Genomic DNA, 17,929 nt, shown 5'->3' on the forward strand with positions numbered 1-17,929 from the left:
GTAATATAAATCTTCACCGTGTAACGTAAACTATACCACGTCACAATCAAATGATGTCGCAGCAGTGTGAGACAGAAAAATCTCCCATGGGTAAAGACAATCTCACACTGGTGATAATGTGAGAATATACCATCTCTCTGAGGTCAAACCAAGATAGACCATCACTCGATATCATACCAAGATATTACACCATCACTCAAGGTCAAATCAAGATATCATGCCATCACTCAAGGTCAAACAAAGATATACCATCAATTAAGGTCATACCAAGATAATATACAATCACTCAAGGTCATGCAAGGATATACCATCACTCAAGATCATATCGAGATGATGTACAACACTCAAGGTCAAAGTAATATATACCATCATTCAAGGTCAAACCAAGATATAGTACCACTCAAAATCAAACCAAGATATTATACCATCACTCAATATATTAATCCCACCTCTGATATATCCATGAGTCCATGTTTGCTTATAGGAGTTATGAGATTGATCACTGTTCGTTATCTTCACCTTTCACCAATAAATTATACCATTACTCAAGGTCATACCAAAAAATTAAACCATCTCTCAAGGTCATACCAAGAGATTAAACCATCAGTCAAGATTATACCAAAATATTACACCTTTCATAAGTGTGGTTTTGCTGAATTATTAAAAAAATAGTTTTCGTTTTTCTGTAACACTTTAAACCCATTAGTTTTCCTTTAACACATATAGGGTCTGAAATGCTGTCTGGCGTGTAGCCTGGTCCCCGCCCCTGCCACTCATTGATCATTCGTTATTGGGGTCCCCAATAACGAATGATCAATGAGTGGCGGGGACCAGACTATCTGGCGTTTTTCATACCAATTGTTAAGCCATTCTTTATATGCTAATTTTAACTACAAATTACTCCATTTACCTGATCATAAAGTCTTGCCGATATCATTATTTGCAGACATGGATGTTTCGGTAATTTTATTCTATTTTGATGATCAGAAGTAACAGCTGGATAAATCGCTGATCTTTTTTGGCCTGATATCCAAACATTAAAAAAAATTTCAATAGCATTTCAATTTCATCTGAATTGAATATATGTACGGATCCATTCATTCGTAACTCGTACATGGAAACTACAATGACGATGTGGTCTTATGTCCACGTTAGGCCTACATATCGATGATTCTATCACATTGAAGTCGTAGACATTTATTTGAAATAGCAGGGGCGGATCCAGGAACTTTGGAAATGGGGGTTCTACCATTAATTTTGGTTTTCAAAGGGGGTTCCACTCTAAAAATGCGTTATTTTAACCTTTTAAAGAAAAGTTTTCTGAAGAAAGGGATGTCCGACTCCCTCTCTGGGTCCGCCACTGAATATTATTATGGTTTAGACATTGCATCGGAAACACGGATATTTAGTAAAAATAAGTGAAAAATACCATTCACATTAGGTTTCCTCTCTCGTGGGTGAGTCCTATCGCGGCAGTTTGCTGTGGAAATGGTAGTAATTGGTCTACTACAAACAGCATGGTAATTGTGGCTTGGTATTGATCATTTATTTGACATTTGTCTTGAGATCAGTAATTCTTATTGCAATCTACAGGAAGTTAAGCTCAACTTAATCAACATCTTCTTTTTTTTTTAATAAGAATGTGAATGATTAGCCCAATTTCTAATTTATGTGTTTCTAAAGTCACAAGTCTTCATTTTATATCTTGTGAACTGGATTTATTGCTTCTATAAGACTTTGAAAGTTTTTTAATTTAGATCAGACCTGCAGTGCTTAAATTTAAACATGGAAACTTGTTTGTGATGCTGGCTTATAATAAAATACTAGATAAAATATGCCTAATACTCAGAAGAATTTCGTCTTTCATTATTACATAAGAAACACGCAATATTATTTTATGTCTCGTTTTGTTTTTCCTAAATGAACACATATTACTATTGCTTGATGTTTGCTCCAAAATAACCAGATACAGAGCAAACACCAATGAATATAGAAAAATAATGATCATACAACTGCACAGCAACGCACTTTGAAGAAATTAAGCACTTTTTAAAAAACTTGTTTCAAAGTGCGTTAAATTTAGGACTTAATCATCGCACTTAAAAAAAAAAAAAATCAAAGTGCGTGAAATTTGGGACCAATTCAACACACTCTAAAAAAAACTTCAAAGTGCGTTGAGCGTGTAAATCAGCAATTTTTTTTCCCATGGAGACACTATATATAGATATATACAAAAATTCTGGCACTTTGAATTTGATTAGTAGATGGAATAATAAAGTGTTGTATTTCTTTCTCAAAACGAGTGGAATCGATCTACTGTTGTCGGAAACAGGGAAGGGAAAACCAAAGATACATGCTTTATGATTTTTACGGGTAAATCATTCAAATTGATTGCATGTAGACGAGCCCCCATTCCCAATTTAATTAAAATTTGAGATTTTAGATCCGCTCGCATACTCGCTACACTAGCATCCAGTGAGTCTCATCAGAGGTCAAATTGGAAATGGTAACCTTCTCAAAGGATCCCGCTTTTAGCAAAATACATGCAAGGTAGTTTTAAAATATTGATTTCGGGGAGGACCATTCTGTACTCAGCAAAGGTTTATGGGTGAAGTTTGAGCCGGGTAAACCCAAGGGGAGAGAAATATACTTAAGACAAGGATTTTACACAGCGAGGTTAGTTCGCCTTTGGCCCTTGATCTAGAAAATTGGTTCATGACCACTGCATATCTTCCTCCCAAAAGCACTCTATGGGTGAAGTTTGAGTCCGACTGGACCAAGGGTAGAGAAAATATGCTCCAGACAAAGATCGTTTATCTACAATGACCTTTGATCTAGGAAATTGTATCAAGGTCAATGCTCTACCCATGGACCCTTATGATTAACCAAATCCCTATGGAGCGCCAAATTAACATAATGCGCACTTCAATTCAATTGTTGCTCTCATCAATTGAATTAATGCGTGCATTAATTTAATTATTACTCTCTTCAATTCAATTGATGTGCGCATCAATTGAATTAATGAGAGCAATAATAGATTTGATGCGTGCATTAATTCAACTATTGCTCTCTTCAATTCAATTGATGAGGGCATCAATTTTGTAGAAATATTGCTCGCAATAATTAATTTAGAGCTCGGTGTAAATAATTTGATGATCTCTTTAATTCAGTTGAAGATATCTTTAATTATTTACAATGCTTCTGTATAAGGAATTAATGCGCGCATCAATTCTTTTAAAGAGAGCAACAATTCAATTAAAGAGATCATTAATTCAATTGTGAATATGTTGAATTGAAGATATCTTTAATTATATAATTGCTCTCTCTCTAAAAGAATTATTGCTCTCTTCAAATGAATTAAAGATATTCATTCAATTGAAGGAAGCAATAATTGAATTAATGCGCGCATTAAATCAATTATTGCTCTCATCAAATGAATTAATGCGCGCATCAATTAAATTATTGCTCTCATCAATTGATCTAATGCGCGCATTATATCAATTATTGCTCTCTTCAATTGAATTGTAGCGCGCATCAATTGAATTGTTGATATCATTAATTCATTGATTTCCACTACTAGTATTAATTAATTTTTTTATCTGTAGTGTTAGAAGACATGATTATGTATCTATTTTATGTAATGATTGATTTGTGTTGCTTATGCTGTGTTGACACCGACAGAAATATCAAGTTTAATTGAATAAATTTTAATTGCAAAAAGGTCATGTTTAGAACACAATACAATGTAGCTCAATAACAAGCATTGCGACCCTAGTTTTTCTGTTTAATTTCCTAATTCCCCCTCAAAGTAGAAATCAAAAATACACTAACTTCTCAAAATATTGACATTACTCCAAATCTCAGGTGCGAACCTCTTTAACACACTTTGAAAAAAAAATTCAAAGTGCGTAATTTTCAAAGTGCATTGTAATATACAACTGATAATTTTACTGTTGTTGGAAGTTTACCAGAGGAAACATTTTGATTATCATCCAAATACACATTACGATTATCCAGATTATTCATTTTAATAAATTTTATAACTTGTTACATATATTGGTTTTATCAAACAAGACTTATTTAGGGGCCAAACATACATGTAATTACCCACACCGAAAATATGCCTCGCCAAATTCCGTGGACTCATTCAGAAGCTCTTAAAGTTTTGTTGGCAAGTATTTTCCGTTTCTGTGCGTTGAAATATTGCATATTTTGTGCATGAAATTGAAGTTAGAAAATCACGGGGTATTTGTACCTACAAGAATTGCACCCCAGCGAAATAGACGGATGCCACAGAATGAACAGCTTTGCAGACTAGAAAAAGTGAAGTAAATTTGGCCCCTAAAATTTGATTCACGTGAAACCTTGGGAATTTAAAATACATTTTATTTACACTTCAAATATTGTGTGACACAATCATGGTAGTATTTATACTTTAATGTCCTCTTATTTCTTGTAAGTCGATGTCAAATTGAAGCTTTTTCATCAATAGTTCCAAAACCAGAAAACCGAACATTTCTGATCTTATATCTTATGTTCACAAGTACTGTTCTATAAATAAGATATATCTGAAAGTAGCACCTACACTATTCATTGACACATTACTTTAAGAATTGAAAGTAGGTCAAAATAGACCCATGACTTACATAGTCCTTTATGACTGCTAATAATGAATTTCTTTTATAGTGTGTCTGTCAATCTCTTAATCAGAACGTTGTTTACATTGAGCAAGATTGTATGCATAAAAAAGAAAATACAAACACGGTATTTCATTTTTGGGAATGTAACAAGAAATGAAAAAGAACCTGGATGTAAATATTGTCAAGGGTTGTCAGACAAGATTCGAAATGTAGAATAAACAACTATGAAAGATTCTGCAGATTTTGAAATTTTAGATGAGCGGAATCAATTCCCTATCATAAACACTTCTTTCAGAAATAATTTCAAAACAATACAAAGAAATGTTCTGTCCATAATCTTAAAAATTATTTTGTTTTACTGATAAGAAATATAAATGACACCAGCACCAAGAAACTAGCTAATAATTAAAACTGCACGTGTAGGCACTAATGAAGCTTTCAACGACTAATCAATTGCTAACAGTGCTAAAAAATATTTCATTTCACAATTTATTGGAACGCGCCATGTTCAGAGAAACAAAACTTCAGATGGCATTCTGGAGTCTATGACTCCTCCAATTTTTCTGCGCATGCCCAAAGATTGTTATAAAAGAATGTCAGTAAAATCCGGAAACAGCAATAGGAGACATGCTCCGAGTGCTTGGCGTCGTGTTTCTTTGTTTTGTTGCAGAAGGTAGGGCTATTTTTAAAAAAAAAAAATAATAACCTTCACCAACGAGGTTGCAATGGAGGTTAAACTTTTGACCATTTTGTTTGTTTACATTCCATACATTTTATTATAAAAAACATAAATTTAGTTTTCATTTTCATCATTTTTGATAGTAGTTCTAGTATATTGTTTAACGAATTTTTCACTAATATGGAGACGTCACCATTGCCGGTGTAGGGCTGTAAATCTAGGTTTACGCTCGGCGCTTACAGCCTTTGGACAGGGAGGTATCTTTATCGTGGCACACATGCTGCGACGCGGGGCCTTGAGTTTTGCGTTTCTATCCGAAGGACCGCCCCAATTAGTTGCGTACATATTAGACCTATTCTAATCCGGATCCCCACGTCATCATTTTTGAAAATAAAGTTTGTTTGCAGCAAGTGGTGTTGAACTTTGATACGTAAATAACTGTTCTTTTTGCTTCATTCTTTAAGTATAAATCAATGTTTTATAAGTTGAAAAATGGAATCATTTTAAAACAAGTTTAAATATACACGAGTGCAACTTTGCTTCCACTTCGTTATAGGGTGTTTTATAATTAACTTTCAAGTTAAGTTTCAAAGTTTGCTTAGGTATGATAAACAAAGTGGATATCAAATGTAGCTCAAGAATATATCACTATGTCGTAGCAGGTAATTAAGAACTGCGTCATGGATGGATAATGATTTCAAGGATAATTTCAGGAAAGCTTATCGCTAATACAACAGCAGCCACGTCCCTGCTGGTTAAAGACCTTCTGCGGGACTACGACCCCAGACTACTGCCAGTGAGGACATTTAGAGAAAATGTCTCCATTGCAGTCAACATCGCTCTTCGCCAGCTCATAAAATTGGTACATGCAATTGACATATTGCTTGGATATCTATGCTAAAATACCGCTTCAGCTCATCATTTGAAAATAGCTGATCAAAAATATGTTTTCAAGTGTTTGCTTTATTCATTTCAGGATGAAAAAAACCAGATTATCTCTTTAAATATTTGGATGCGGATGGCAAGTATCGAGTAAAAATATACAACGCTTCCGTAATGTATATATATACATTCTATTTATAGTGTTTTGTATATACCACATGTATACATTCTATTTATAGTGTTTTGTATATACACCATGTATACATTCTATTTATAGTGTTTTGTATATACAACATGTATACATTCTATTTATAGTGGTTTGTATATACAACATGTATACATTCTATTTATAGTGTTTTGTATATACCACATGTATACATTCTATTTATAGTGTTTTGTATATACCACACGTATACATTCTATTTATAGTGCTTTGTATATACCACACGTATACATTCTATTTATAGTGCTTTGTATATACCACACGTATACATTCGATAGTGCTAATTTGTGTCAAGACTTCTCAAAGAATTCTGTTCAGTTCTAGATTTGACTTTTAGTGGTGGAAAGACCATAGACTACGTTGGAACATCAGTGACTATGAAGGGGTGAACCAGATTATTCTACCTTTCGATGACGTGTGGACACCGGATATCACAGTTTTTGACAGGTATACCACAGATCCGTACATCTTTTACTTTTCATAACATACGAGGGCTGTTCGATATGTAATGTGTAATGTACCACAGCGCGATAACGCTTTGCACGATTTCGTGGATGATGATACTTTTTAATAGCTCTATTCAATACCATTCCAACGGTATAAACACGAGCCTTCAGCTCCACATAGTTTTAAACTTATAGTCATTTGTTGTAAAAATAGTTGGGAAACGGGTTGAGAATATTGAAGAAATTAGAGCTTATATAAAAGTTTGCACAAAACTCGGTCATTCGGTAATGCAGAGTTTTACTGAATTGGGGGAAGTTTATGGGTCTTATAAGGTATCTTATGAGACAGTTCGTAGGTGGAGAAAGAAATTTCTGACTGGCACAGAGTCCGTCAAAGATGCAGCAAAATATGGCCGACCTGTGACTGTAACAGGCAAGGCAAATGTCTCAAAAGTCGGGGAAATAATTGAAAGTGATGGCAGATACAGGATTCGTGATATTGCCAAAGCTGTTGGCATATCGCTATCGCGGGTGCATTTCATTTTGAAGCGTAATTTGAAAGCACGAAAGATTTCTGCCAGATGGATACCGCATATATTGACAGATGACCAAAAACGGGTACGAGTACAAACCGCTAAGCAAATGCTCAAAACGTTTCCCAAATTCAATCAAAGACAATTTGCAAACATTGTTACCTGTGACGAAACATGGGTTCACTATTTCGAACCAGTAAGAAAAATTGGAAACAAAATATGACTAACTAAACACGGTAGAAGGCCTGGAGTTGCCAAAAGAACTATAAGCACAAAGAAAGTTCTTTATTGCATATTCTTCTCATGTGATGGTATAGCCGTACAAATGTGTTACAGGTCGGTATTACCGAGATGTTATACTAAAAAAGCTCAAGAAATATCATCATAAAGGACGCCCTGTGTCACTCAGGATTTAGGCATAATCGTCTACTTCACGATAATGCTCCATCACATACATCTGAGCTTGTGAAACAATTTTTGAAGTCGGAGAAGGTTACCGTCTTGCCACACCCACCATACTCTCCAGATCTAGCCCCATGCGAATTTTTCCTTTTTCCAACTCTTAAGAAGTTCTCATCTGGTCGTCGTTACAAATCCCAACAAGCCCTTGGCTCAGCCATCAGTCAGTGCCTCAGAGGTCTACCTAAATCAGCGTACCGTGACGCATTTCAGAAATGGATTCTGAGATTGAAATTATGTATTTCAAACCGCGGAGAATACTTTGAAGGGATGTAATGTTCATTTCACTATTTAAGTCGAATGCTTTTGAGATATCGTACAATACATATTACACATCGAACAGCCATCGTATATCCCTTTATTAGCTTTACCTGAGAAAAAAAAAATTCAATCACATTTCTATAAAATGTAAGCAAAATTGACATAAAGCTTCCTCCTGGTAGCGCCTCCGAGATCATGATGCCAGGCCGTCGTGAGTACCGCCCAATTGTAGAGCATGACGGGACGGTGATTTATCTGTATCCTACCATAGTGGACAGCATCTGTCCTATCAACGTGTTGTATTTCCCCATGGACATACAGGAATGCAAACTCATGTTTGGATCTTGGTCACACTCTGGAGCAGAAATCGACTTCTATCCCAGAATTCCAACAGGTACATATAAATATATATAACTTTATGGTAATCTGGAGCGATATATTTAACTTTACGGTAATCTGGAGCGGTATATAGAGCTTTACGGTAATCTGGAGCGGTATATAGAACTTTACGGTAATCTGGAGCGGTATATAGAACTTTACAGTAATCCGGAGCGGTATATAGAACTTTACAGTAATCTGGAACAGGTAGAAATCTGGAGCCCTATATAGAACTTTACGGTAATATGGAGCGGTATATAGAACGTTACGGTAATCTGGAACGGTATATAGAACTTTACAGTAATATGGAGCGGTATATAGAACGTTACGGTAATATGGAGCGGTATATAGAACTTTACGGTAATCTGGAGCGGTATATAGAACTTTACGGTAATATGGAGCGGTATATAGAACTTTACGGTAATCTGGAGCGGTATATAAAACTTTACTGAAATCTGGAACGGTATATAGAACTTTACAGTAATCCGGAGCGGTATATAGAACTTTACGGTAATCCGCAGCGGTATATTTAAGTATTGAATTCTTATTTTTGGATGCCGGCGGTAGTATAACAGCACCTGGCCGTGCCACAGGCAATTGCATCGTTTGGGGTCGAATTTACTATATAAAGAGTAAAGGTATAGAACTCTAAATATAGGGTACCCAAGTTAGCCGATGTAAAAACAATGAATTAATTGATATAAAATTCTACTTTGTATTTTAATTTATTCATACATAATCAATCTACATTACTACCAAAGTTCATCCCGAAATTCCGTATACTTCCCAAGATATGCAGAAATGAACTCGGAAAAATGCCTATTATTTTTTGGTTGGCTTTTAGCTGGGCCCTGACACTATACGACTACACAGAGTGTTTGAGCATTGCAACAAGCTATCAAATAGAATGTGCAGCATAAAATATCATTTCCAAAATGAATTTCTTACCCCAATTCATAAAATGAGGTCCGTAATAGCTCCAAGTGACTGAAAATTTTTAAACCGTCTGTACTTTCACAATCCCAACCATGAACGGTAGTTATAACTAATTACCCAAAAGAGATGGAAGGACCCATAACGACTTAGAGACTCAATTACTAATATTTATCAATATTGATTCATTATAATACATAAATTATGCTAATAACAAGTCTTTATAAATATACAAATGTCTTATTATGTCTATTTTTATCTAAATCACATTATCACAGGTGTTTGACGATTGATAATAATGATGTCAATGTGGGTAGTTAGTGGCACCGATGAAAATGACTGTGTTAAATGAAAATAGAGACGGTTTAAAATTTTCAGTCCCTTGGAGCTATTACGGACTTCATTTTATGAATTGGGGTAAGACATTCGTTTTAGAAATGATATTTTATGCTGTACATTCTATTTGATAGCTTGTTGCAATGCTCAAACACTCTGTGTAGTCGTATAGTGTCAGGGCCCAGCTAAAAGTCAACCAAAAAATAATAGGCATTTTTCCGAGTTCATTTCTGCATATCTTGGGAAGTATATGGAATTTTGGGATGAACTTTGGTAGTAATGTAGATTGATTATGTATGAATAAATTAAAATACAAAGTAGAATTTTATATCAATTAATTTATTGTTTTTACATCGGCTAACTTGGGTACCCAATATTTAGAGTTCTATACCTTTACTCTTTATATAGTAAATTCGACCCCAAGCGATGCAATTGCCTGTGGGCCGTGCCGACAAATTGAATACCGCGCGTTAGCGCGGTATGATAATTTGTTGGCACGGCCAGGTGCTGTTATACTACCGCCGACATCCAAAAATAAGAATTCAATACTTGTATTTACATTCTTTAATTTATTTCTTAAAAATGTTAAGATTTTATTCGTCCCTTTTAAAATTTCTCGCCCTTCAGAAATGGTGGGGATAATACACGGAAAAGCCAAACTCGGTTGTTTTACTATGAAAAGTATAGTGCATTTGGATATTACAATCATTTAATAACTTTTAAAGTGATGACTTATAAACGATGCTGATTGGTTGAAAAATTCGTTTGATTTCTCTGTCAAAATTTCGTTCGGAGTTCATCTGCACTAAGCACGCGGGACTACTTTTCTCTGGAATGCGTCTTCCCCGTTCTAATTTTAGCGCTATTTATAGAACGGGATTTTCCACACAGGACGAAATGCATTTGTTTCATTTTTGTTTTTCATTGCTATCAAAAATCAGCACAACTAAAGATATGAATAGAATACAAATTAATTTAAAGAAACAACATACATAGGCGATGACGTGGCAGAATAGTCAATATTTGATGACGTAGACCACTTACTGGTAGAAGTAGACAGATTACACGAGTTCCCGGTATGAATCGTCTGCTTTACGAGATCGATAACATGACGGAGCAAGTGGCGACTTCTGATCTGGTAAATATCAATGAAATTGAACTGCGTTATATGGGGCTCAGTCAACGAGTGCGTTTTGAACGTTTTCCTCGATATTGAAATGGAGCCGAGTTGCATTCCACTGTTCCAACGACACAGCCAGTGTTCAACGTCTCCTCCAACACGATGCAGCATAAATCCAGTCACCGCTTGTTATCTTCCTGTATATTTAATTCAGCTTTTAACCATTGCACCTTTAATTTGGCGTATAATCCATTTAAATCTGCACAGTAACTGTTCCTGACCTGAACGCACAGCGATGCCGTTTTGTTTTTGTTTTCATTTGTGCCGTCCCGGCAAGAGTTATCTTTTGACTTCTTTTATATTGACTTATCTCTCTTTGGATATTGTTTAGTTATGAACCGCCATATTTTTTGGTTACACGTTTTTCTGACCTCGTGTTCAATATCGCAAATTGTGGCCCATCACAGTGTAAGTATTTGAATATTCTGTTTTATCTAGTCATAGTATTAACTGGAAAGTTTGTATTGTACATTTTGTATGTAGTAGCTTATCTAGGTGGACTATTAAGTGACCGTGCTGAATGTACGATGTACCACGTGTTTCACATATTGAACGTTTGCTATCATTTTGTAAAATGAGTAGTTATGTGATGCAATAATTATTTTCTATGAGTTTGGTATTGTGTTCTGCACTGTAATCAAAGACAATAGTATAAATTTTGGAATTGCTAGTAAATTAGAATGTGGCCTTGTTCAAAATTTAAAACTATGGAAAACAGTTTGTGCCATAATTCATTCTTTAATTATGTTGTGTGTCTATTTATGGAACGCATGTTTGGACATCAATTGTAATTGAACTTTTTGTATCTTTTACAGCTTTTTACCATCAACATCATTGTGTTATCATAATAAATTCAACTGAAACACTTTGATCTGGTTAACTTACTGACGTTGGGGCAGTACATCATTCTTGCCTATATGTATTCCTACGCGCCATTTCAGAAACGTTAATTTAAGCTTTTTGATGGGAGAAACTATTTGTTTTTCTATCTTAAAAACATAATTAAATGATAAGAAATGAAACTTATAATTCTTTGTTTGATGCATGTATCAAACGAAACATTGGACGGAAAACTTTTTCATCAATGCGCTACGCGCATTGATGTAGTTTTCCGTCCAATGTTTCGTTTGATACATGCATCAAACAAAGAATTATAAGTTTCATTTCTTAAAGAAAAAAATATTCTCTTTGACAAAATAAATTTATTTAATTTGCTTTAATTTATAAGTTAATTCATGTATTTATATTTATTAAAAAATCTTATTAAGATATTTTAATTGTTGCTGTGATTGATACCTTTGCTTGTGGCTGATCAGAGGAAATGGGTGTTTCAGGCATTTCAGGGTTTTCTTCAACATGTAGATTTACATTTAAGTGACTGCTTTCTGGTAAATTCACCAGTAACGAATCAAAATCAGTTTGAGAAAACACTTCTAAGATGTCCATATCCTCAAAATTGAAATTGAAATTAGGTTGCAATTCATCATCCATTTTGACTTCATGTAGTTTCTATTTACAATGTTTACATGTAGCAGACTACATGTTAATGTAGTTCCTGTTTTGTATTCATACGCAGTGATAAGGTTTAGATGTGTTATAGGAATTTGAATGCTGTAGATTTCCAATGCATTTCAATGATGAGAAATACACTGAATGTAAATATAGAACTTTATAGTAATCTGGAGCGGTATATAGAACTTTACGGTAATCTGGAGCGGTATATAGAACTTTACAATAATATGGAGCGGTATATAGAACGTTACGGTAATCTGGAGCGGTATATAGAACTTTACAGTAATATGGAGCGGTATATAGAACGTTACGGTAATCTGGAGCGGTATATAGAACTTTACGGTAATCTGGAACAGGTAGTAATCTGGAGCCCTATATAGAACTTTACGGTAATCTGGAGCGGTATATAAAACTTTACTGAAATCTGGAACAGGTAGTAATCTGGAGCCCTATATAGAACTTTACGGTAATATGGAGCGGTATATAGAACGTTACGGTAATATGGAGCGGTATATAAAACTTTACGGTAATATGGAACAGGTAGTAATCTGGAGCGGTATGTATACTTTGTGTGGTAATCTGAGGCATTGCAATAAATTTTATATTTTAAAGGCCGAGTTTTTGAAGTGTAAACAAAATAATTTCCAAAGTTATTCAAAACGTAAATTTAACTTATCTTTAACATCAACAAGAGGTCCACAGGCTTTATCGGTCACCTGAGTAGGCCTTATCGGTCACCTGGGTATTAGTTAAAAGTATAATAGCTCCAAGGGCATTGAAATCTAGAAAATATTTTCTGTTCTGCATATGTAAGTTGAATTTTGATATCTAGCAACAGTTTAAAACAAGATATGTTCTTAAAACATAAATGCCCAGAAAATATGCCAATACTGATGAAAGACTACATAATATACATATGTGTAACATTAACACAGTATGAATATTTTGAACACTTCATTGGGAAACTTTTATGTACAGTTTTGGTACACCTTTCTCTGTTTTCCTAAATATGCATCTAGTTTTTATACCGTATCAGCAGAATTAAAGAAGTTTTTCGAATGATAAAGACAACAATCACTATATTAATTTTGGTCCCGCCCAGGAACCAAAACCCCCTATCCCTGGGACCATAGAATTTACAATTTTTGTAGAGGACTACCTATTCCTTCTAAATGTAGATTTAGTTTCAATTTAGTGTCAATAGCATTGAAGAATATGTTATTCAAATGTTTTACACATGTACACTATATATACCAAGTTTGGCCCTGCCGTGGAGTCAGAACCTCTACCCTAGGGATCATGAAATTTACAGTTTTGGTAGAAGCCTATCTGCTCTACATGACTATGCATTTCTTTTCATTTTTACGGACGTACAGTTGTACAGAAGAAGGGATAAACTATGTCCCTCTATGTCCCAAAGATGCTTCATATCAAATTTGAAAAAATTATCCAAAAAAATGTTCAATTGTTAAAACATTTAATCACAACGACCATTTTGGCCCTACCCTAATACCTAAACCCCTATCCCTGGGATCATATTTACAATTTACCTTAGTATGATAGCATTTGAAATATGTTTTAAACACTATATACCAAATTTGGCCCCGTCCTGGAGCCAGAACCTCTATCCCGAGAATCATGAAAGTTGTAATTTTGGCAGAGGCATTCCTACTCTACATCACTATTCCTACAGATGTGCAGTTGTATAGTAGAGGAGTGTGGGAAATTGGTCAATATTTGACAGTTTTTGTCCCACTCTTAGGGCCCACGGGGGTGCCGGAGTTCTGGAAGATGAAATTTATATCTCACTTGTCCTGAAGATGGTAGATACCAAATTTGAAAATAATGGGAATGGTAGTTATCAAAAAGAAGTTAAAAATATTCAATTGTAAACGCACGACGGACGCTGACCAATTGTAATAAATCTCCCGAGTGACCTTGTGAACGATGAATATTGGAATGAAATTCCTTTAAATTAGCGATTATGATAATACGAGTATTTAAGATATTTCAGGCTGATTTAATATGTAAACTGAGAACAATTCAGATCAGTAGCAGATGATCACGTGCATTTTGTTTGTAGGAGACATGGATTTCTATATCACAAACAATGAATGGACTGTCCTATCGTTTCCCGCCAGACGAAATGTAGCTTACTACAAATGCTGCGAAGAACCGTTCCCAGATGTGTCGTTTTACTTAAAGATCCACCGTAAACCGACCTTTTATATTCTTTCCGTTCTCTTTCCCTGCATGCTGACGTCATCAGTGGCCATTCTAGCGTTTCTCCTGCCCCCCGAATCGGGAGAAAAGGTTTCTTTGAGTGTGACAGTTCTCTTGTCTCTAGCCGTGTTCCTCCTGATGGTCAGCGATCAGTTACCCGCCTCGTCAGATCACTTTCCATACGTCGGTGAGTATACAGAACACACTTGTACCAGATACTCATCTCATAAGATTACTTTCAGAATGTATGCTGGTATATTGTACTCACGTATGGTGAGTACAAAATACGAACTATCTCCAACTTATACGAGACCGGTCACGGTAGCTTAGTACCTGTAGTAGAGCGTTCGCTTCGTAGCTGAGAGACTGTGAGTTCGAGCCCCGCTCTTGCCATGGCCGCGTCAAACCTAGGTAGTGATTGCTCCTTCGCCAAACGCTCGGCATTTAGAAGTGAGAATCACGTGTCTTTCGAATTTACTTTAACAACCGGAGGTCCCGTGTCGCGGCAGGCGTTGGCACGTTAAAGAACCCTCACTGCTACGACCCTGAGCGCTAAGCATAGATCTAAATTTGCTGTACTTCACCTACAACTGATGACGTCTCAATAGGAGTGGAAAATTCTCGACAGGACATTAAAAAAAACCCACCAATCAACCAACCAACAAACTTAAAAGATTATTTATGAAATGTTTGCGTAATCAAAAAACAAACAAGTTACATTCTTCATCAGGTTACTTTCAATATATATGCGAGTACATAGAACAAACCAGTTATCCATCTTCTCAAATTTCTTTTCCATACAAAAGGTGAGTACAAAGATCTTATTAGACAGCAAACACACAACATACCAGTCATCTCATCAGATCACTCTATTTGTATAGACCTGTACAAACAACATTTCATTATTGGACAAAGTGTCTAAATGGGCGGATATTTCGTTTCTGAATGTCGGGGACCTGAATCTACTTGTGAACTCGGACATTTAAAATATATGAAATCAATGGTTTTTCTTTTTCGTTTATCAAAGAATAGATATGGTTACTACAGCTCTTCATTCCAAACTTACAAAAGTAGAAGTGTATTTCAAGAGGTTAAAACGCAGGGTATTGAAATCGGTACATTTTACGGCAAAATACTCACTCGCCTCTTTTTCATGATGCCATTGAAATTAAATCGTAATTTGATCAATATTGACAAAACAGAGGTCTTTGCATGGACGTTTTTCGAATACAAAATACAAACATCAAACAAAAATATTTGCTCACAGTTTTATCGTATATAAATCTGGTGTCGCTTGACGTCCACGAATATACTTTTCTAAAACTGAAATTAGTCATTTGCGAAAAAGACGGGGATGGTGCTGAATTATGGTGTCACACACATGCAAGAATTATTGTGGGTTTATATTGATTTATGGCGCATTTTGCAATATTTGTCTTCATTTAGAGCGAATGCACTATTGTAACGTGTTGCGATCACCCAGCCAAGTGCTGATCACGCTCGCCAATGCTTAACTTGCGTGATCAAGAGGAGAGACTCTACCACATCATTAGAAAAGCTAGCTCTCTAGCGAGGCAGAAAAAAATTCCCTTTTATACTGTCCGCTACACTTCCCCCCACTCGGGGAAGCTTCGTCTCGAAGCTTAGCGTGGGTTCTCTCTGAATGTTTCGCACTTCTTCACCAACGGCATCCTGTTACCGACGACAACCACCCGTCATCCCGGACGAAACCACGTCCGTACATGGACATGAAGTCCCAGAGCTCTGAAGAGACTCTACCTGAAGCAAGCCCCCCAAAATTAATTCTAGCATCCGATGAAAAGCGTAGTCTATGTCTAACCCTTAAATATGAATTAGTGCCCTATTGTAACTGAACATTGTAAGAGATTTATACATGACAACTATAAAATGTCGTTACACGAAATCTTGATTTTTAATGAAAAAAATATATGCAACATAAATATTCTCAACATAGATATTCTCTGCAATCCAGGTATGTATTTTGCGGGCTCCATGTTCCTTGTGTCGCTGTCGCTGGTGATGACGGTGTGCGTGTTAAACATGTATTTCCGGGGACCCAACGACGGGAAGGTTCCAGCCTGGATGAATAAAGTTTTTCTTCGGTTTGGAAGACGATTTCTCCTGCGTCAGTCTAAAAATAAAATCCAACCATGCTTCACGAGGCGAGCATCCCACATAAGGAACAGAGTACAGGTAAATTAGAAGTAATCGTTTTGCAGTTTGTAAAAAATAAGCATCTTACTGAAAACACCGATATTTTTATTCATACAAAGCATTGTCAGTGACAGATATGATATTTCATTTTTTTCAAAATTGTTTCATTTGTTAGAATAGTAGGTGTTCCGACGATCAAAATAGGAGAAGAACCTGTGCACTCAACTTATCAACAATGGATGTCCAAGAGGACTTAGGAAAATCCTACATTTCATTAAATGTCACCAATTTTGACAACGAGATTACCCACTCTGAGAAAATACGCATCTCTAACGATACAGGAATGACCGAAAGTCACGTGAACGAGTGGCAGGAGATCGCTATGGTAATAGACCGTATGTTTTTGGTCATTTTTATTGTAATCACCTTTACAACCACAGTCGTTTTCCTGAAATTAATGAACAATGAATAATTGACAGCTTCTTGATCTGAATAATAAACTTTGTCACTGTTATTTCTATAACATTACCGTAGTTTTAGATCAGTAAAAGAAGAAAAGCGACCACACGCTTAACTTGGCAGATTAAATTTATGCGGGTAATATGAATCAACCCATTATGTTTGTTTCTTTTCGCGATCGTTTGATATGGAGTGAACTTTATGCCATGGTATACGTAGTTGTAACTTGCCTCGTGTTGGGTTAATATGTTGGGAAATACTTCTATAGCTGTCTAAAAGGTGCGAAGATTGTTGTCCGAAATATTCAATGCATGTAAGCACATCATATAACAAAACTATAGAGAGATGAATCTTTCTGGAATGCAATGCTCATATTTTAATCGGCATAAATGAAAGGAATCCATTGCACAGGCACCTGAAGTGTGGATAGGTTTATATAATGTACTTAGCCCCCCACCGTAAATAAAAAATTATATAGAACCAAAAACTTATTTAAAATATGTGATTTCCCCGCCGATCAACTTTATAAGTCGTTCTGCATAGCAAATTCTACTTTCTGCAAGTTTTTGAGATGACCACTTAAATTGTGAGATGAAGGTGAAGTTAACGA

The 17,929-nt window shown here is 35.6% G+C and overlaps 1 protein-coding gene and 1 long non-coding RNA gene across 2 annotated transcripts; both read left to right on the plus strand.

Moving 5' to 3' along the window:
• Positions 1–6,735: 6,735 nt before the first annotated feature.
• On the plus strand, positions 6,736–17,424 carry LOC125651754 (neuronal acetylcholine receptor subunit alpha-9-like). The gene is made up of 5 exons (XM_048880507.2): positions 6,736–6,871; positions 8,306–8,517; positions 14,546–14,872; positions 16,679–16,899; positions 17,036–17,424. The coding sequence occupies exons 2-5, from the start codon at positions 8,319–8,321 to the stop codon at positions 17,330–17,332; spliced, it is 1,044 nt and encodes a 347-aa protein (XP_048736464.1). The 5' UTR covers positions 6,736–6,871; positions 8,306–8,318; the 3' UTR covers positions 17,333–17,424.
• LOC125651756 (uncharacterized) lies at positions 10,750–11,819 on the plus strand. Its single transcript, XR_007361338.2, has 2 exons — positions 10,750–11,358; positions 11,766–11,819. It is a non-coding gene; the product is annotated as an uncharacterized LOC125651756 (long non-coding RNA).
• Positions 17,425–17,929: the final 505 nt, after the last annotated feature.

Source organism: Ostrea edulis, chromosome 5 (assembly GCF_947568905.1).
Source record: "Ostrea edulis chromosome 5, xbOstEdul1.1, whole genome shotgun sequence".
NCBI classification, from domain to species: domain Eukaryota; kingdom Metazoa; phylum Mollusca; class Bivalvia; order Ostreida; family Ostreidae; genus Ostrea; species Ostrea edulis.